Consider the following 21,636-nt stretch of genomic DNA (forward strand, 5'->3'; position numbering starts at 1 on the left):
CTGTTGGCTGATATTTGCATGGATCGAGTTGCAGTCTTAGCAGCGATATTGCTGTAAAGTGCAGGTCCTAATTGCTGTGGTTAAAACAGAAGAAATGTAGTTGAAAATACAAAACCAGACATCGAATGTATTTTTTAAAGGAGCTTTAGTTCAGGTGGTGGTATGTTAGTAACTAAAAATGTCCACTATTCCAGTTAGAAAGTGAGCTGTATCAAGGTTTACTGTTAAATGTCTTTTAACTGAAGATCAGGAGGTTATAGACCCAGGCTGAAGTCGCTGACTGTGAGACTTTTAAAAGGGAGCAGAGGTGCTTTTGGCATAAAATGATTTTAGTGCACAATAAGACTTCTGAAATACTACTCCTTTTTTTGTGTGTGTGTTTCTGGATTATCACTTTTAAATGCATGTAAAACTGCAGAAATATGTTCTGTGAGGAACAATTAAATACATATATTTTAAGAAATTATATGTGCAAAAACTGTTTAGAAACCAAATTACTATAAATTTCTGAAAGCTTTTAAATTACATTTATGGTGGTGCTTTTGTATTCTAAATTTCATTATATATTTTGATCTATAGTTATTGTTATTAGATTCCAAGAAAAAAAAGAACTTTTTTAAACTCAGACTTGATGAAATAATGAGGATTGAAATCATGTTTATAAAATGCATAATTTCTAAAATTCTGTCTTATATAATTAAATCCAATTCAATCCTAAAATTCTCACTTCCCTCTGAAACTGGAAAGAATAATTGATGGGATTATTGACTAGCAATCATTTCCCCTTTGATAAAAGGGTGCTTGAGAGCCTCGTCTTGAGAGTTGGGATAATATGAAGGACCTGTGTATTCAGTGGCATTGTTCTAACTAAGAAAAAAAAGTATATTCTGGGAATAAAGTGAGCAGATATGCAAAGACTACTGAACTTGAGTCAGGTTGCAGAACCATGTTGTCTTATATAACAACAATATTTTTAGTCTGACTTTATTTATTCGTCATTCTGTAATACTAGACCATGCAGACTGCGTTCTCTTTGATACTCAGTTTTATTTCTATCCAATTTTTTTGTGTGATTAAAGCAGGCAGTAAACAGAGAAAATGAGAACTTTTGATTATCTTAAGGTTCTAAATGTGCAATATTTCAGGTACTGAGTTATTTTGAGTAGTAATATTGATGGCTTATCATCAATTTAATGACTTAAAGAATGGTTTTGGTGGTATGTAGTGAACCAAATGTCTGCTGTATCTCTAGATTTCTGCAGTTTCTTGTTTCATGAAGAGCTAGGGTAATCACATAATAGTCCTGAAAGCAAACAAACAAAAGCTGTCAATGCTTGGATTTTGAATTACCGTATAGAGTATTGTTTTTTTTTCTGAAGTTCTTTACTGGCTGTATTCTTGTAATGCTGTTGTTGTAGACTTTGGACTCAGCAAAGAATCAGTAGATCAAGAGAAGAAGGCCTATTCTTTCTGTGGTACTGTAGAATACATGGCACCTGAAGTAGTAAACAGGCGAGGGCACAACCAGAGTGCTGACTGGTGGTCCTTTGGTGTTCTCATGGTACTGTATGCTTCGTTGCTTACCTTGCTTAAGGTCACAAATACACTGCCTATGTCTAAGTGAATGTGAAATAATGTAGTTAGAATAAGCTTGTCCAGATCTAATTACACATGCTTGGGAAAGGGGAAGAGCAAGCTCAAAAACTGAATGGCTACTGAAGTAGCAACTCATCTGAATAAAATTGACTTTTCACCTGCTTAGCCCTGTAAGAAGTACTAATCAGGAACATAAAAATCATAGGTGTAGTCCAATAGTAGTTCAGAACAGTTGTAGTCAGTGTGAAACTTCAGTTTGTGTATTTATTTCACATTACTTGATAGTTAAAGAAAAAAACGACCCTGAAGACTTGATTGGATGGTATATTAATTACATTTTTGTAAGAGTAAACCTGTTGAATGAATACTGGAGTGGAGTAGTGACATAAGCCAGTAACTGCGAGCACTTATGCCTTTGCTGTGATGTGTTAGAGCATCAGGCTGAAATATGCATATTAACATTAAAAGTAAAGTACTGGTTTAGAATTTATTCTTGCTGTTTTCAGAATATGACAGCTTCTAAAATTTGGTTATGGAGAGGATTTTATTTAATTAAAGTAGCTCGCGGATGTAAAATATTCCTACATCATCATTACGTTACGCTTGCCACTGTTGTTAGCATGTAAACTGCCAATGAAAACAAAATTTTAGATTTGTGAACTTTTTTGATAATTAAAAGCTCAAGCTAGCATGTCTAATGTAGTGATAGGGCAGAGTACAGTGCTTAACACTTTGAGCAACTGGGGGAAGAAGTGTTGGTTTAGATTTCTTAATCTAATTTGTTCTTTTCAGTTTGAAATGCTTACTGGTACACTACCATTTCAAGGTAAAGATCGAAATGAAACTATGAATATGATACTGAAGTAAGTATATCTTCTTACTTTTTGGAAAATCAGAAAATGTCATTTTTAAACACGTTTTAACAGCTTGTTATAGCTCCTTATGTTTCAAGAGCGTTAAGCTAGAACAGGAACAAAAAAGCCAAGCCCCCCGCAACAAGGTTTAGATCCCAGACTGTGCAAATACTGTTAAATATCTGCAGGAATTAAAATCTTAGGGATGAACTTGTAGGTGTGTAGTAAAGATAAAAACAGTACAGTGAATTAGACCAGCATTATTTACTACTCATGTGGTTATGCTCTCTTGTAATAAAGCATTACAGCATACCTTGTTTTGTAAGCAGTAGTTAATCGGGTGTTGCTGTGTGTACGTATATATGGAGAGAGCACACTTACGTGCTCACATTTTTCATATTAAATTACTTCAGTTACAACAGAAGCTGCCTAACAAGACAAACTGGGTAAACTGGTGATTAGTAAGTGAAGTTGTTGGGCAAATATGTTCTCGTCTTTATTTGTGCATAGTTAACAAAGAATTTCCTGGAGACCACATGCAGAGCCTTGGGCCTTTTGAGGGGGTGACAGAGAAAAACTCTGTTCTTACCAACACATGGCAGTTTGAACTTACCCTGAGTATGAGTTTATAGTGATACTGCTCCTGGAAGTGGATGGCTTGAATCACTAACCTCGCTTGGAGCTCTAGGTGATGCTACAGTTCTGCAGAATTTCTTGCCTTAGCGTAATTGTTTTCATAAAATAAGCTTGGTAAAGTCAGTCAGCTTTAATATGATGGCTTAATGAGCTGCTTCTTGAGGCTCTTGCTTCAAGAAGAATGCTAGCAATCACTTCAGAGGCAGGTAATTTAGGATTTGGTGTCTCTTCTGGCATTGATTCTCGTAGAGGTATTTTGGTGATAACTTCCTGGTGACATGAAGATACCTTTGAAAATACCTATTCCTGAGAATAATTCTTTTACTCTGTTTTAGCATTTGTTTTGAGGACTTGGGGTTTGGGGTTTTTGGTCTGGTGTATTTTTTTGTTTGGTTTATTTGCTTTGAAAACCACTTGTATAATGTGGAAGCTTAAAAGCTGATGAGTTCAATGTGTACACTCTACAAGACTTTGGAATAGATCCTCAATACATCAAATTGTGCAATGAAGTCTACGTAGACAATTTTTAGTAAGATATATTTCTTTCTCTTGTTCTCTCTTTTCCTTTAGAGCAAAACTTGGAATGCCTCAGTTCCTCAGCCCTGAAGCACAAAGTCTTCTGAGGATGTTGTTTAAAAGGAACCCATCGAACAGATTAGGTTGGTTCAGTTATTTGGATCTCTGAAATAAAAGTAGTCAGGCTGAGTTTGATTATATAAAGAAAGTAGTTGCTAGAGGCTCTTAAGCTTCAGAGGGCCAGTCAGATTTGGGTTTAGATACCATTTCTTGTTAGCTTGGACCATGACTTCCTGGGTTTCGCTAATGAACGACTACTCTCTTGGACCAGTGACTCTTAGTAGTGAGCCAAAGCTTTGACAGTGTTAGAGCAAATACATCAACACCCTCTATTTATGGGCCTCTTGTACTGTTTGTCTCTGTGATGAGGTGTACACTACTTAACTGAGTGTTTTACATCCTTGGAATATTTCTGTGTTTTCAATTCCCTCAAATAACTATGTCTATGCAAAATTTTTAGAAATTAACTGATTTTTAGTGCAATCTTCTTCAAAGACTTCACCCAAAAGTGTTTTAATTACAGTATTTTCTTTGCTCAGGAGCTGGTTCAGATGGAGTTGAAGAAATCAAGAGACATCCTTTTTTTTCTACTGTTGACTGGAACGTAAGTACAAAATGATCTGAATGATAAAGCTGTTTGTAATTTTTCTGTGTTGTAGCATTTATAAGTATTTGCATCTGAATAGGGCACAATAAACACTGCCGTACTGCTGACTTCTACTATAATCTTAGACTGAGAGTCTAATCTTGGCATCTGGAGCTGTAGTATTTATGGTATAGAAAGTATTAATTATAAATTGTACATTTACTTTTTAAATTAAGAGTTGCAGCATTCTAAAGCTTAAATTGTCTGTTAGAGCAGACAGTTTGTAGCTGGGAGAGGGTGGTGGTGTTCCCTGTGTGCAAGAATCCTTCGCTTCAGTAAGTGTCCGTCTAGTGCTTCCATGCAGGGCACAAAAATTTGCTGTAACTGTAATTCTCTTTGACTTCTCTCTAGCTACGGTACATTCCTGTTTTATCAGTCCTATTCCATTTACAGTTGGAAGTATTGACTCTGGTGCTCTGAGATGATCAGAAGTCTGTACGAATTCATGATTGCTTGCTTAAATTTTTAACAAGCACCTTTATGCTTTTTCTCTGAGGTTCTCTAAACTTTGGAGATGTGTTTCCCAGAAATGTTGACGAAACTAAGATGCTCTATATCAAATAAATCCACTTGGAAAACACTCCTTTGCTATAACGCCTACAAAAGGATAGACACAATAAATAAGATGTTGCTGTACTGACAGGTCTACTTGCAGTGCTAGCCAATACTGTGCTCAGCAGTTTCTCTGAAGCCTGTTGTCATTATCCTTCTTTTTATCTCTTGTATTTACTTCTGAGAAGGCGGTTTTCTAGCTGTGTTTATTCAGCTTCTACCATAGAGCCCTGATTAGCAAGTAGGGTGTTCAGTAACAGCAAAACTTCGTGTGTTCTGAGTACACTTTGTAAGAGAAGGCTTGTTATGGCTTGATTATCTGTTTTTTGGTTGGGTTGTGGGGTTTTGGGGGTTTTTTTGGTAAGAGATTGATATGGAAATAAATACCAGCAAGGAAGCTTGAAAGATCTGCAGTTCTAAGCCTTTGTTTTTTCTTTTTTCTAACTTTTTTTTCATTTGACAGTGCTTTGTATTTATTTCAGTAAGCTGGTGTTGATGACCACTTCTGAATTATGGGATGAATTCAGGACCCTCTTCCTTGTTTATTTGTTGGGGGTTTTGTTAAATTGAAATATGTTGCATGTTCTTGTGCAGGAAAATTAAATGAAAAGAACTGCAAAAAATAGGTCTGAAAGGATGAGAGAAATGCCAAGAAAATGTTCAGAACTTTCTGAACTTTGCATGGGGCTTCAGCATTATTTGGCATGAAATTTTCTCTTCCTTAACTCTAAATGATCTCAAATCAGCAATAAGTCTCACTTGGGCAATGCATTTTTCTAAAGCATGTTGAGTGAAGGAGAAAAAAAGGAGCCATTCCTTCCCCCTGTTTTAGTTCAGTAGATTAGGAAAAACCTGGAATAGAGCTTTGAGATCTGGCAGTGCCGTGCCAAGAGGGACACACGGGTCATTTGTGAGAGGTCTTTGTCTGGGACCCACAATAGAAAGGTAAAGACTGTACCCCGTATCTTCCCTTTTGGGGTGGGTTTTTTAGAGTGGTGATGAAATAGCTGTGTCCCAGGTCTGAGATGACGATAGAAGGTAAGATGAACTCTGGCTGTTCTGTGTTCTTCTGAATAAGCCCAGGATGAACTAGTGATAAGTGGCAGCCTGCTGTTGTAGTTTTAAAAGTACAGACCTGGTAGGTGAGGCAGATTCAAAAGAGTAAGGAAAAAGCTGTATGTTGTTGGACTTGTAACATTTCCCATAGCTTTTCAAATCAAAGGTGCAAGAAAGTAGCTCAGTTTTTCCATATATAATTTGTGGTTTTCTACTTGCTATACATTATTCACTCGTTCAGAAAACTGTTTTAATACAGCAGTAACACTTGAGTTGCTTTCCCTTTAGCTTGGCAAAATTAGAGCACCTGTGGAAGCTTCATTCATTCTTAATGATATGACTTTGTCCTTCTACTACAGAAACTGTTCAGAAGAGAAATTCAACCCCCATTTAAACCTGCTTCTGGAAAGCCAGAAGATACCTTTTGTTTTGATCCAGAATTCACAGCAAAAACACCAAAAGGTAACTGTGTGTGGTTATGTATTGGTGGGGTGCATGGTTACGTACTGGTGGGTTTCATGGGATGAGAGGGGTCAAATTACTATTACAGCAAGCTTACCGAGAGAAAAAGTCAGTGACAAAACTTAAAGGAAAGGGTGGAACAGGGTTCCAGTACTTTGAAGGTATATGTTCTCCTCAGTGGGTTTCTGTTCTTTGACATATTCTAAACTTTGATCCACCAACCAAAAAAAAAAAAACCAACACAACATTAACAGCTGAATTATGGTTTCTAGTTACGGTTTAGTCAGACATGCAGTGTTGGGGGGAGAAGTATCTTGTACTAAAAGTAAACTAAATTTGATTCTTGCAGCGATGATTTTGAGGGTCAGTATTCCACTAAAAATACTTGCTTTGAGTGACTTTCTCAAGCCTATTCATTATTATCATTATTAAAATTAGATCTTAAAACTAGCATTACAATAATTTTTTCCTTGAGCTGTTCCCCTTGCTTCCCATGTGGGGTTTTACTTTACTCTTGAGAAAACAGGGATTCAAGGGCAGAGAAGGGTGGGGACAATGAACAGTGGACTGGGTGGGGACCTGTACTACTGGGTCAGTTGCAAAGACATCTCAAATAGTTTCAAGAAGCTTATGCAAATTTATCTCTAAAATATCCCTTAGATTATTGCACTTCAAAAATTTCCAACTCGGAAACAGAGAGAGTAAGTGCAAACACTTACTGCCTCGCAGGCTTCAAGTTTCACTTGAGGTTTTCTTTTGTGAATTTTCCTCTCTACTGCTGCATCCAACTTTTAAAGCTACTTGTCATGTATGTATGGAGAATGTCTGTGGTTTTAATAGGCTACACAGAATCATCAAGTTGTCCTGACTGTGAAATTTCAAACAGTGAATTCAGAGGTGCACATAATCTGAGGAAAATGTGATTCTAATTATTCAGTAGTATTACTAATTAAATATTCTCATATTGCCTCACTTCTGCCTTGCCAGCAGCACATACAGCACTGAAGTAGCAAAATCTGTGGGCATTCTTCTTTGTGATGCAGTCCCTGAACATAAGGCTAGGATCTTTCTTTCTCATAAGTATTGTTGTGCTTCAGTAAACTGCTTCTTAAAAACATGTGTTCATACATTAGTCCCTGCAGTGTTTTGCAGTTTTAGATAAAGCCCAGGAATACTTGCCTTGTGTGTGTCACTGAAATAAGAGAAGACTGATAACTGACTTGTTTGCTTCCCTTCCCTCAAAATGTTTCTTCCAACATATCTCTCCTGAATGATAAAAAAAATAGCCTTGCTGGGATTTAGCCATCCTAATCAAATGTGTATGCCACTAGATTCTCCAGGAGTCCCACCTAGTGCGAATGCACATCAGCTATTCAAAGGATTTAGTTTTGTTGCAACAACTACTGTAGAAGATCATAAAATATCACCGCTCACCAATATACTGCCAATAGTACAGGTAACATTTTATCTTTTGGGAAACTTTTTTGACATGCCGAAGCTTGACCTATATTTAGTGTTTACAGTCTGTTCCTTTTAGGCTGGGGAGACTGTTATAAAATGTACATCATTAAAATGCTTCCATGGGATATTTTTAAATTGTAAAAAGCGAGTTGCTGTTTTTTCTGGAGACAGAATTCAAAAGAGAAAGCATGGATGGGTAGAAGGAACTTCCGCTGTTGGAAACGGTCTTATGGCAAAGAGTGTCTTGTTGCTTTGGGTGACAGCTTGTGTGTGTTTTGTTTTTTTTAAAGCAACTTCATGGAAACAGCGCACAGTTCACTGATGTATACGAGCTGAAGGAAGATATTGGTGTTGGTTCCTATTCTGTTTGCAAGCGATGTATACACATAGCTACAAATATGGAGTTTGCTGTAAAGGTACTTTGAATAAATTCCCCTGTGACGGTTCTGAAATGATGGTGTAGTAGGCTTGTAAACTTAAATGCATGAATTTTTTAGTTACTGTAGCTGTTCATGTGCTGTGAGAAATGAAAAACCATGTTTTCTTCATTTGTTTAAATTGTGTATTAGCTTCTGTAGCTCCTCTTTTTGTGGGTAAGGGTATGGCCTTGAAGAACTAGCTTTGCAATTACAATCTTGAAGCCTGAAAATACTGTACAGTGATGAGCACACGTGAAATAAAACGAGGTTCACAAGGGTGGAACTGGGCTGCAGGGAAGTAGTGATGCTTCAGACCGGTTCCATTGCATTTCCTTGTCTGTGGGAGCAGAATAGACTGCATGAACAATACAGTTTTAACTGGTAGCAAGGAGAGAGCAAGAAATTAATAAACAGTGGGATATGAAGCTGGAAGATGAATTAGGCATGATTAGTATGAAGTATTGAACTCTAGGAATCTTTCTATTCTGTCTTGAAGTGAGAATATAAATACAAAAAAAAAAAAATTTAAAGTAGACTTTGTTTAGCCAAATTGGGTTTTTTTTGTTGCTATATTTTGCAGATAATTGATAAAAGTAAGAGGGATCCCTCGGAAGAAATTGAGATTCTCATGCGTTATGGACAACATCCGAATATTATTACTTTAAAGGATGTATGTACTCTTTCTCTGTTACCTCTTATTCCACAGTAGTCAGTAAATACAGATGTAGGGAGTTTATTGGGATTTATTAAGTTTCTTTTACATAGTAAAATACATTAGGAGAGCAGTATGTAAAGTATTTCAAAATATGGCTTTGTCATGATATTAATTTTTTCTAAATGCTGTTAGTGAAGTTGAGGTGAGAAATGATGGAAAGGTTGGAAATGTCCTTTTTCCTCTTATTTCAAATGAGTAGCTAATGTCGTGTTAATCTGAATCTGAAAAAGCAGTTGCCTGTTGTCCTGTGTATGCAAAGTGCCAGCAGCTAAAAATTGTCCATGGAGAGGGAAGGGAAGGGCAGTGGTAGGGCTGCTCTACTCTTACGACAGAAGTTCCTAGACTGAAAAATCTGAGTCATGAATTGACAATCGATAACCCTAACATCTCACAGAATGACACAAAAGCTTTCTTTTTCTCCTGAATATCAGAATTAAATTTTTCAGTTGCTGCTGTTTGTGCTTTCTGTTCATATGTGAATAGGTGAACAGTCTGGCCTGTAATTCTCACATTTATCAGGATGTATAATTATAGATGATCTTTCTTTAATATATGTGTACATTTATATACATACGCACTTATTACAATTCTCATCAGGTGTATGATGATGGTAGATTCATATACCTTGTCACTGAACTGATGAAAGGAGGAGAGCTGCTTGATCGAATTCTCAGACAGAAGTTCTTCTCGGAGCGGGAGGCTAGTGCTGTATTATACACCATAACTAAGACTGTGGACTACCTGCACTGCCAAGGAGTGAGTGCTTTCTTCTGTGACATAACTCCTTTTACATTTCTTAGAATTAACAAATGCCTTTTATGTGCCTTGGTTGGCTTGTTTTTATGGCAGAAGGGAAGAAGATTTCCAAGTATTTTATGACAAAGGTGAATAATATAAACAACTCATCCTGTTATTCTGGCAAGCCCTTTTAACTCTACTTTTGCAGTTTATGAAACAGCAAATATTTGTTCTCTCATGCTCGTTGGCAAATGGTTACGTTAGTTCCAGTTGCATTATCAGCCAGCTGGCTTTTTTATGACGTTACTTGAGCTAGAATCTTTTTTTACTTTAAAGTTACATAAGTGTGTAGAACTGTCGATAAGCACACTAATCTAAAGAATAGTTTTTATAAATTGCAAATTACCTACAAACAAATGTACATGCAACTTCTACATGATAGATTTAAAAATTTCTTTGTTTAAAGGTAGTGCATCGAGACCTTAAACCTAGTAATATTTTATATATGGATGATTCAAATAATGCTGATTCTATCAGGATTTGTGATTTTGGATTTGCAAAACAACTTCGAGGAGAAAATGGACTACTTCTAACTCCGTGCTACACTGCAAACTTTGTGGCACCAGAGGTATCTTAAGCTGCCGTGTGTTTTCTCTATGCTGTTTTTGATGCATCAAGTACTTTTTAGCAGTGCTTGGAAAAAAAAAAAATCTGCTATTTTTCATTAAATATAATTACACATACTTTGTAAACACTGGTGCATATGTTTATTATAAACCTGCTTTAAAAATAGCAGAATCCACCCTCAAAAATAAGATGTAAGCATGTTGAGAATCTTGAGATGATGTTCTGGGAACAAGAAATACTGTTGATAGTTACTGTAACCTGTATATTCAAAAATAATCAAACCTATTAAATTATTCTGGGATTGATTTACCCTTCTTTAGGCTGTGTAGTGATAATGGTTTGGGGTGGGTTTTTTAATATATGAAGAGTCTCTAACACTCTTTGTTTTATAGGTTCTCATGAGACAGGGATATGATGCTGCTTGTGACATATGGAGCTTGGGTGTTCTTCTATACACAATGTTGGCAGGGTGAGAAATATTTCTTAGCTTTTTGTTTAACTAAAATTCCAGCATGCTGCATGAATCTGTGCTTTCATTAAAATTGTAAGAAATTACCTCATTAATTTGAGTGTAGAATGACAGAGACACTCAAGTGGAAGAGGAAGCTATCAGTAAATGACACATAAACTAGGCTTATCTTACAGGTAGCTTCAAAGCTTCTCTCTCCTATAGTACGTGACTGGTAGGGGATACCAAAGACTGTCCCCAGTTTCCAGGAGAGAGCTTAGTCTGTGAAAGTATGTGGTGGTTTTCTTTCTCCTTCTGCCTCTTGTCCACCCCACCATAGTATTATTGTAGTCCACCTTCTTGCATCACCTGCAACAGGCTTGACTCGTGGCCCTTTTGTAGAACACACTGGCTTGTAATCCCTTAAGTTTTCTAAACCTCTAATTTTTTTATTAAACTATGAAGTGCTTGGTGGCTGAATGATAAAAGGTTTTCTGAATTTTATTCTAACAGAAGAGCAGATTTTTTTTTGTCTTAGATAAATACCATCCACTGGAATCTGTTTCTTTTGATAAATTTGTAGTTTTTCCATGTGAAATCACCACCACTACAGTTCTGTCATTAAAACACAGATTGCTGTATGATTTGAGTGCAAGTATGCAGATATTGGGCAGTACACTGCTTGCACACTCGAGAAACACTGTCTGATCAAAAGGTGTGGCAGGTCAAAAGTACAGGGGAGGAATGGTCTAGCAGGGATTCCGTTCTTTCCATTTTGTTCCTCTTAAACTCATCAACTGAAAGCCTAGAACTAACTGGCTAGGATAGCTCCTAAACCTCTGTTGATGATGCTGATTGATTTTTCTTCTATGCAGAGCTTTCAAGGTACTAAGATACAATACATTAATCTTAATTATTATTATTTTTTGCAAGCTGATTTGAAACCTAAGGGGGTTTAGGATGTATCTACTTAATCTGAGATTTGGGGTTTATAGTTAAAACTAAGTTGGTACTAGGCCTATGATCGTAGGACATGCCAGAACATCCTTAAAAGGTGTATTTAAGGGACTCAGATTGGTTTTCCGATTTGCTGATTTAGTTCTTTGGAGTTTGTCACAGCAGGATTTGTGGAAAGTAAGCTGGATTTACAGGAAACCCTGTAAATTGTTACAAGCCTCCAAAAGCAATGGTCTTGTGGTGTGGTTTAAGCCTCCCAAACTCACTTAAGTAAAAAAATTGCCATGAAAATTCTTGTAGGTTTCCCCAAATAATGTGTGTATATTGTGTTCAATCTCTAATTCAACGCACATGCCCTAAACATGATATTACTCCGGCTCTAGTGGGCCATTCCATTAAGGGACTCTTCCAGGTTTGGATTACTTTACGTGCTCTGGTAACCAACCATAATTTGTGTTTATGAGTCACTTCTATTTAAGTTGAAAGTGTGCACTGATTAGATTATTAAGATATTAACTTAAGCCATCTTTTTAGTCTGCATTTCCCACTTACTCTACTTGATTAACCACAACTATGGGGAAAAGAAAATAATATAGTTTTGAAGATGAAATGCTAATATAGGAAGTATTTAATAATGTATAGTGTGTTTCTGTCAGCAGTGGCATATCTACTCAGAATGATTTGTGAGACTTTTACCAATTTCTTACAGCTTCTTACCTATAACAAGGCATTTTGGTTTTTTTTGTCTTTCAACAGCTATACCCCGTTTGCTAATGGTCCTAATGATACTCCAGAGGAGATCCTGGTACGGATAGGCAGTGGAAAATTCTCTTTAAGTGGAGGCAACTGGGACACTGTTTCAGATGCAGCAAAGGTGTAAATGTGTTTTGTTTTGTCCTTATGTTTTTGTGGAATTCAAAGGAATATCTCGTGAACTTTATGGAATAGCCTGGTCTAACAGTAGTTTGCTGTTATTACCTCCAAACTTTATTGCAGTGAAGGTTATCTCATCCAACCTCCCACTCAAAGCAGGGTCAGCTCTGGGATCTGACAGGTAGCTCAGGGCTTTATTAAGTCTGACTTAAGAAACTTCCAAGGGTGGAGACTGAACAGCCTGCCTGGGCAGCCTTTCCCAATTCTTGGTTGCTGTGGTGAGGGGAAAGCTTCTAATTTCAAACCAGAACTTCTCTTGTTTTACTTTGTCCTCTATCTCCATTCCTTTGGCCATGCTGTCTAAAGGAACGTCAGCCGCCTTGGGTGCCAGGTCACGCTGGTAGTTCAGGTTCAGTTTGTCTACAAAAACCTCCTGGTCCTTCTCAGCAAAGCTGGTCCCCACCCTGTACAGTTTCTTCTTTTCCGAGGTCTCTTTGGGTTTTGTGCCTCACTGCAGACTTGGCAAGAGTGCACTCTCTTCCTTCCCCCAGTTCACTGATAAAGATTTTGAATAATTTGAGTCCCAATATAGACTTTCTTAATCATTTTTTTTTAATGGACCAAAATCAGGTGTTTGTGGGATTCCTTAAATGGAAGGATAATTCTTTACAGTTATCTGTTCTAGTAGCTAACCAGTCTTGCATTAACAGGTCAATTTTTTTTGTAGTACAATTTCTTAAATGTTGTTCAGCACTGAAGTCATCAGGTCTTTTTTCTTTGTTCATACTTTCAGCAATTTAACTAGTACTTTAACAACCAAATATATCTTGCCAGAAATCTGGATCAGCTTGATTATTCAGCTTTTTATTTCAAGACCACATCTCTCATCAGTTGCTGTATGAACTCTGGGTTTGGTGCTGGCCTGGTCTGGAGGCATCTTAGTCACCTGCATTACCTTCTATAAAGCTCAGCATTAATATTAAATCTTTTCCTGATCCTTTGGAACTGCACTATTTGTTCATTTTGGTAGGAGTGATTCAGAATACTTGTTGGCTGATGCTGTCTTAGCACAAGTAATTCACTTCTGTATATTTAAGAATGCTTAACATTTTGTACCTAGAACAAAGGGAACATTCTGTCAGCTTGTTCGTATTTTGTTTTCTTTCAAGCTATTCCTGTCTCTGTTCTGTGCCCTGCCCACCCAGCTCGAGTTTTGACCAACATTGTAATTAGTAGCTTATTGATAATGCTTCTAAACAGGCAAACCCAAGTGTCCATTTCTGTTTGCTTTTTTCTTTTTATAGAAAAAATTCTTTGCTGGTACATCACTATATATGAATTCAATTGTAATACGTAGTCGGCAGACCCCAAACGTGTAGTATAAATGAGGAGAGATGTTTTGCAAATAATAGCTTTCTTCCATAAAATCTGCTCAATTTTAATACTATTTCTAGTCTTTTAAAGATTATATTAATAATAAACTGAAATGTGAAATGCACAAACAGTAAGTTTCTTTACAATAAAGGCTTGCTCTGTTAAACTGATTAAATAGTACAACACATTGTTTTCAGTCTTCTGCAGTGTCAAGGCACAGAATGATCCAATTTATCTGCTGATTTTTTTGCGTGTATGTGCTTGCATTCTGTTAATCCCTGCCACATAGGCTACTTATTTCACTGCTGCCATAATTATTGCGATAAAGTCTGTATAAGATTGTTGTAACTGAAGAATAACATGTGTGTTTTTCATTTTTATCTAGGACTTGTTATCACATATGCTTCATGTAGATCCACATCAGCGGTATACAGCAGAGCAAGTATTAAAACATTCGTGGATAGCCTGTAGGGACCAGTTGCCACATTATCAACTGAACAGGCAAGATGCACCACATCTAGTAAAGGTAAAACAACCTGAAGGCTGAATGTTGCATGAGCTGGTGGATGCACACTGAATTGGGTCACTTTTAGAGCTATAGGCAGAACTCACTTTTTTTCCTTTAGAAAAGAAATTAGCTTTCTTTTGTTTTCCCAACCACGTGCATATTTAAGTTACATAAGCAGGCAAAGTATTTATAAACTATTTTTTTTAACCTATGTGTGAAGGAAGAGATATTTCTGTGTGTTCAAAGATGAAGGTAGCTTTGGTCATATAGAAACCTGATAGGAAAGTTACCTGAGACTGCCACAGGTCTCCTCGCATTCTTATTCAAGAAATCTTTGGGGTTTTGTTTCTATGACTGGCTCATATTGTGCTTTCCTGACATAAATTTATAAACTACACTACAGTTTTTCCACTGGTATGTTATCTGTTTGTTCTGTATCTCTTTCTGACTTGACACACGAACATTCTACTGTACGCAGACAGCTTTTGACTTCATCAGTTTTGTCGGGTTCAGAAACAAGGACCTATGATAGCCAGCCTTAATTGTGTTGTCTTCATAAATCAGGACCCGAATAGCCACTTGGGTGGCTGTATTTGATAAATTGATGCTAACGTTGCTTGGAAGATACTAATTCTGACCTGTGTTAAAAGGTTACTGCTGCAGCTGAGGTATGTAAAAGAAATACATAGGAAAGAACAGAAATGTCAGGCACCCGTGCTTAGAAACCTGAAGGATTCAGCAATAAATGTGGGTTTTTTTCAAAACAAACTTTAGAGAATGTGCATGACCTGCCATAAGTCCTGTTTTTTCTTCTAGAGTTAATTAATAATTTAATATTCAATTGCCTTATTTTCTGATAAAAATGACCTTTACAGCCTTTTATGTCTTTTGTTGTTCTCTAGGGAGCCATGGCTGCTACATATTCTGCACTGAATCACAAGACATTTCAGCCAGTGTTAGAGCCTGTTGCAGCCTCAAGTTTAGCTCAGCGACGGAGCATGAAAAAACTAACATCAACAGACTTATAGATCCACTGGGACACCTTAGCAAACAGAAGCAAGGGGAAAATCCAATAAGTGGCTCTATTTTGCCTGACCTGTGATCAAAAGGCATCTATGGTTTCCTGCTACACTACTTGAATTCTGTAAAAGTCCTTTTTTTAAAAAGAAAAAAAAAAAAAAAATCCACAGGTTCATACTGTGTTGTTTTACAAGCCGTATCTGTTAAATTAATTTAAAACATCAGGTACACCATAATGAATTTCTCTACACTGTCCTTTAAGAGATCTGTTGCAAATATTATTTCACATTCTGTATAGTTTTGCTGGGTTCATTTAAAAAATGGTTTAGGGGACCGTTGCCAATGACCAAGTTGTACATAAAGTGTCAGTGTAAGTTTACTTTACACCTTTAAGACCCTGTTGTGAAGGACAAATTCTTAATTTTGTAATTGGGCACTTAATTCATTCAACTTTAATTAATTAAACTTGTTCATTACTGTTATGAAAAGCTGACTAATGTATTGTGCCAGTGTTAAATGCATTAGTGTTCATTTGGAAGGTCTGTGTTTGCATGGTGCCAGTAACTGATAAGTTTATGTGAAAATACAAGCAAAAGGGATGTGTAAGATTCTGCACTTTACCCATAAACTTAATTTGATCACTCGTGACCCCCCAAAAAAATGCTAGTTAAGAAAAAGGCTCCTACAGGAAAATTAACATTTCTAGTTGTTACCACGAGTGGTGTTGTCCTGCACTGAGCTGGAGAAAGTAGGTGTGTGTATAAATTGTCAGAATTAAGGATCTCAATAACATTGGTACCACTTTAAGACAACATCATGCAATCCAATTATTTTCGTTACTTATGTTGTCAGTTAATTCGTACAATGTGTTACTGTTTCCTCAGCAGTCGTTTCCACTGAATATACCCAATATTAAGTAAGTTTGGCAGATAAGACAAACTGACACTTTATTATAACAAACTTGGCACGTGGATTTTATTTCTTATTTATTTGATTTTTATAGAACGTTGCTTCTATCCGAATCTCTTGCCGCATGTACAAATATTACAGAACATAAATGCAAAATTCTATTTGCCTAACTGTAAGGGGTAGCTTGGGAAAATAAATAAGCCTTGCAGTGTGCCCAGATAAGGGAATTCTGACCAAGAAATTTCACAGTTATGGACAAGTTACTGACAATACCCTGTTGCCAACACTCACTTGCCCTCTTTGTCTTGGTGTTAGGACTTCAGCTGTTTCTAAATGTGGTGATGGGAAGGAAATTAATTTCAGGGCCAGAATTATCTTGGGATTTTCTGACTCAAAACCAGTACTAACTGTTAGTAGGCAGGGGACTAATGCATTCAGAGATGACGAGTTTAAAAGTATATTTTCAGAAGTTGTAGATGCTACTGTGCAGTTGTACTGTCGTAGTAGAATGATACCCATTTTAAATATTGAGTATATTAGTGACCAGCATTTAGACTGTGAACATTCCAAGTGACAAAAGATCAAATGTAGTTCAGACTGATTTGCCATCACTGTATCTCCTGTACCAGATGCCTTTGGCAGTCAATTAAAAGACACCAGTGATGGCAGAACTGGGTATTTTGAGACAGGAAACAAAGCTTTCAGGAGAATTCTGGCCCAACTGCCAAGAGTGGCGGTAGTAACTCGGATCCTAAAAGGCAGAGGGTGCTGGTTTGTTTTTTGTTTATACCTGTGAAGTACTTGGTGGCATTGGAAGTACTCTTAGATAAGCTGCTTTCTTTTGTTGTGGTGGGGGAAGATGGAAATTATCTGGCCAAATAGTTAGGTATGAATATATGTAGATTTGAGACTTAATGAATATAGCAAGCATAGGTGTGCTATTTGTATCATGCAGAACATACCCCATACTAAATTTCTTGAGTGTTTGATAGATGTTGGAAGCTTTAGGGGCCGTTTGTGCCTAGTTTTGAGGTGCCTGTTTGGAATGCTTGAAAGCTTATGAAAGAACACAACTGCTTCCTGGAAAGCTTATTATTGTTTGGTACAAAACCTGCCCCTTATGCAGCTGGTTCATCCTTCGTTACATTACTGAAGACCTTTGCCAGCAAGAATGCCTGTAAACCTCTTGTCTACAGTCTACAGCTATAATTTTTTTGTAAATTTGCAAATGATTGCCAGAAGAACTTGAATTCACTCTAAGGAAAAAAAAAAAAAAAGTGGAAATAAAGCCCCCTTAGCCAAGGTCAAGGTATAATGTGGGTTGAAATGTAGTGGTAAAAGCTGTGTTGAGGATAGAGAGTAATGCAAGGTGTGGAACACAACTAAAGTGTCAAACTTGGATTGTCTTCAGCTTTCCCATAAGGTAGCAGCTGGTGTTTAATGGCTTTATTCATGAATCATTTAACAGTGTTTATATTGGTATTTTCTTCTAGCTTGCTTAGGAGCACCACATTATAAGCACCTTAAAAGCATTTTGCACAAAAGCAGTTGTAAGCAGCGGAAGGTACTTAAGTTTTTCTTGGTGTGCGACACAAAGGTGGTAAGAGGAAAAGTACACAAACAAGGTGGATATTCTTATTCTTAGCAAAAAATTTAAAACATCTTCTATAAAGTTATCCCTACTGGTTCTGTATCATTACTGGCCTCTAGTGCAAGTGGTAGTCCTGTGGTAAAAGTAAGGTTTCAGTGACTGCAACGTTACAAAATTGTTTTACCACGAGGAAAACATGGACTAACGCCTTTGTTATATCTGACTAGGCCAGCGTACCCTGGTATGCCAATTGTAATCCTTAATTTGGGGGGAGGGAGTTCACTTGCTATGAATATTTCAGGATTATCAGTCTTTGAAACATTTGGATATGCAGGGATACAAAAGAGTTCACTTGCAGTTTACTCTTGCTATCTAGTATTTAATGATCATCATCTTTGTGACGACTTTTGAAATGTCTTGTAGATTTTTCATCTTTTTTTTTTTTTTCCCCCAAACTTTGGTTTTGTTTGTTTAAGCAATTACAGAAAAGTAGCATGGGCTGCTCATGACTAATCAGTAAATGTCTGAAGTGGAAGAACACTTAATTTGAACGTGCTCTTGGCTGGAGTGAAAGGTTAGTGTACATCATTTCACTTTCATATCTCTGCACAGTTGAAGATTAGAAACTAGTTATGATTTTACTATCTTACTGATTTACTTTTTAAAAAAAAAAAATTTACAAAGGCTTATATTTACAAAGAGATAGGCATACATACTATATATTTAGAAGAATTTCCAGAGAACTAATTAATATCTTAAATTATTAACATTTTGGATATGGTTTCTGTTACTGCCAACAAAATAACTTCTCCTCTGATGTTTGGTAATGGCAATTAAAAATAAGTGCTAGTTCTCAAGTGCACGTAGAGCCTGATACATTCTCACCAAAGAGTGTAGGTGCCCACAGACATCAGCTATAGCTGGAGCAGGCTCGTGATGTGTTTTGTTGTTCTTTCACCCCTTGGATATCACAAGTTCTATCTTCAGTTATCGTTCTGATAAAAAAGTGAGGAACTCTGTTGTATTCCTGTAATGTATTCAAAAACTATGCAGGGGCATCAATATCAGCCAGTGGTGCATAGCAGAGAGTGCCCATACTGAGAGCATTATCGTGGGTGGGTTCATTTAAGCCGCTGTTCGATGGCTTGTGTCTCGGTGCCATTAGTAGCATGTTGGGCGTTTCCCCATTATGCTTAAAACTAGTAAATTCTTGTTGATCATGCAAAGAGCCTAAGGTGTACGTGGTCTAAGCATACTGTCTGTTTGAGGGCCTGTGTTGTAGTAGGGTTTAAATGTTCTCCCTGCATCCAGAGGAGGCATCTAAAACCTCACCCAAGTCAGTCATATTGAGCTTGAATTGAGTCTTCCATGTTTTAATTCATTTTTCAAAGCTAATATCCATATATCCAATAGTTAAAATTACCTCTAGCAAACTTCAATAACTGGAAATTATTTGCAGTGACAGATTGCTACATCCAGTACTCAGCACTGCCCTCAAATGTTACAATGAAAAAGTTGAGATAGCTGGTAAGAATGGAGTTAAATGAATTACACAATAGTATAGTAATTATCGTGATTTGCATCAGTGAAATTAGGCTAAAACAGCAATGCAAACATGGGGCTTTATGTACTTCTGCAGCACTTAATTTTTTCAATCCTATACAGAGTTAGAAGTTTGCAAATATTTGTGAGAGGGAAGGGAGGAGCAGCTTTTTCTTTCTCAAAGTTTTCAGAAGGCTTCTGAAGCCGTGGTAAGAGCCCTTATGTAATCCTACAGGAGCTCTGTACGATGAAAAAAAAAAAAAATTCTCCTTGAAAGTTTATTCAAAAACTTTCTTGGGTGTGTATTGATACCTGTTGGCAACACGTCTACACTGTTATTCATACTGTACTGTCCTTCTGCATTAACCCCCCCTTTAGTTAAGCACATCCTGAATACTGTTTGTCCCTACTTCAGTGTAATTTTAAATGTTTACTCCCCCAAATTATGTTGATTTCAGATAAGCCTATATTTTCCTTTGGGAATAGAAGAATGAATACAATTTTTTTTTTTTTTTTTTTTTTAAAAAAGCCACCCTTAGTCTATAGCTAAAGCTGACTTGAGTATTATATTAATTTAAATAACTAAAGTCCCCCTAAAGTAATCAGTGACTGGTTTTCTTGACATTTTTCCCCATGTAATGAAAGCAAACTTTTTTTTAAAGCTTTAAAAGATATTTAATTATGTCTCTTACTTATTAAGGTTTGGGCAATAGCTTATTACCAATAGTAAGTTTGAAGAACATTGACTCCTGTTTGGGGGTTGGTTTTTATGTGAGAACTGAAAAGATGCTCGAGGTGGATCTCCTCTGCAGGACAGTGTTCCTATTTTGTGTGGTTTGCATTAGGCTTATGAGCAGCGTTTGCTAATTAATTGCATTGTCATAATATCCCAAGCACTTTGGCATCTTGCACTGATACTCTGATTAGAGCTAAAACTCTTCTGGCACGTGACTGGCTATAAATCTCAATATATGAAAGGGCATTAATTGAAAACAGTGTGCAATGAATTACATGCTCTGAGGTACTTCAAAGATGAAACTATACAAAAGGTCCCCGTTATCAGATATTGTAACTGTCATTTCTTTAAGCATATTGTGGATTTTGTATCATATTGTATTTATTTCATTTAATTTTAAAAAAAAAATGTTTTCTTTAAAGCTCTGTATATATTGACATTAAAGTTTGCATTGTACTACGTTCTCTTCTTCTTGTAAGGCTGAATCTAGTAGTGCATTGTATGGTATGTTGTTCTTTGCACTGTGCTGCTAAAAGATACTATTGCCTTGAATTACGACATGCCAAAGACAACCTCAAAATTGTATTTATTTTTGTTAAACTTTGTGAATAATGATAAAGGTACAGTTTTAAATAGCTGGCAGTTCCTTGAGTACTAGAATAAAAAGGTTGCAAATTCATAATATTTTATAATTGACAAAAATCCATCATTTATGATTTGGAAGTTCACCAACTCCTTTTTTAAAAATTGATATAAAAATCAATGAGCGAACATTCCTAAATTTAAATGTACTGTGAATTGCATTATTTGGTAAACCTTGCCAAAAATCTCGCATACATCAAGAGCTGTTTATAAATTTATACTCACAGTCAAGTGTTTCATGCCACACTTTCAATAAAACATACATTCACCGATAGGATTGATGTATTACTTTAGGGTGGGATGATCTACCTTCTGTATGTTTTTCAGGTATCGATTCAGAGTTGACTTTTTATAAAGAGGAAATCATTTTCCTGCAGAAATCTGGTCCTTTGAAAATAGTTTTGACAACTGCACTTGCGTTTGGGATGAGAGCAATCCCATCAGAAGGGGTGACTGGCACACCTCAGAGTTAAGGATGTGTCACCATTTGCCGTGCAAGGTCTCAGGAGCTGCAGCAGAGGGCTCTGCCTCCTGATACCACTTTGTCTTTAGATTTGAGCTGAAAAATTGCTGCAGATTGTTGAACTCTTCTGTCCTATACACGAGCTGTTACTGCGAAGCCAAATGTTGCTGATGCCCTCATCACTAGGTGATGGAGCAGCTTCGCTGTGCGGCTCATCGCGACAAGAGTATGAAAT

At 36.7% G+C, this 21,636-nt stretch overlaps 1 protein-coding gene across 2 annotated transcripts in view; it reads left to right on the plus strand.

The window, feature by feature from the left end:
• Positions 1-20,759, plus strand: part of RPS6KA6 (ribosomal protein S6 kinase A6) — a 43,004-nt gene extending 22,245 nt beyond the window's left edge. The window contains exons 9-22 of one of the 2 annotated variants that reach the window (XM_074915448.1): positions 1,419-1,561; positions 2,389-2,459; positions 3,657-3,745; positions 4,202-4,266; positions 6,276-6,378; positions 7,710-7,834; positions 8,130-8,255; positions 8,839-8,928; positions 9,571-9,729; positions 10,178-10,339; positions 10,731-10,807; positions 12,500-12,617; positions 14,376-14,516; positions 15,401-20,759. In XM_074915448.1, coding sequence (XP_074771549.1) covers positions 1,419-1,561; positions 2,389-2,459; positions 3,657-3,745; positions 4,202-4,266; positions 6,276-6,378; positions 7,710-7,834; positions 8,130-8,255; positions 8,839-8,928; positions 9,571-9,729; positions 10,178-10,339; positions 10,731-10,807; positions 12,500-12,617; positions 14,376-14,516; positions 15,401-15,526 — 1,595 coding nt within the window. In that variant the 3' untranslated portion in view covers positions 15,527-20,759. The remainder of the gene's footprint in view (positions 1-1,418; positions 1,562-2,388; positions 2,460-3,656; positions 3,746-4,201; positions 4,267-6,275; positions 6,379-7,709; positions 7,835-8,129; positions 8,256-8,838; positions 8,929-9,570; positions 9,730-10,177; positions 10,340-10,730; positions 10,808-12,499; positions 12,618-14,375; positions 14,517-15,400) is intronic. The other variant, XM_074915449.1, reaches the window with a different exon arrangement.
• Positions 20,760-21,636: the final 877 nt, after the last annotated feature.

This window comes from Athene noctua, chromosome 11 (genome assembly GCF_965140245.1).
Source record: "Athene noctua chromosome 11, bAthNoc1.hap1.1, whole genome shotgun sequence".
NCBI lineage: Eukaryota > Metazoa > Chordata > Aves > Strigiformes > Strigidae > Athene > Athene noctua.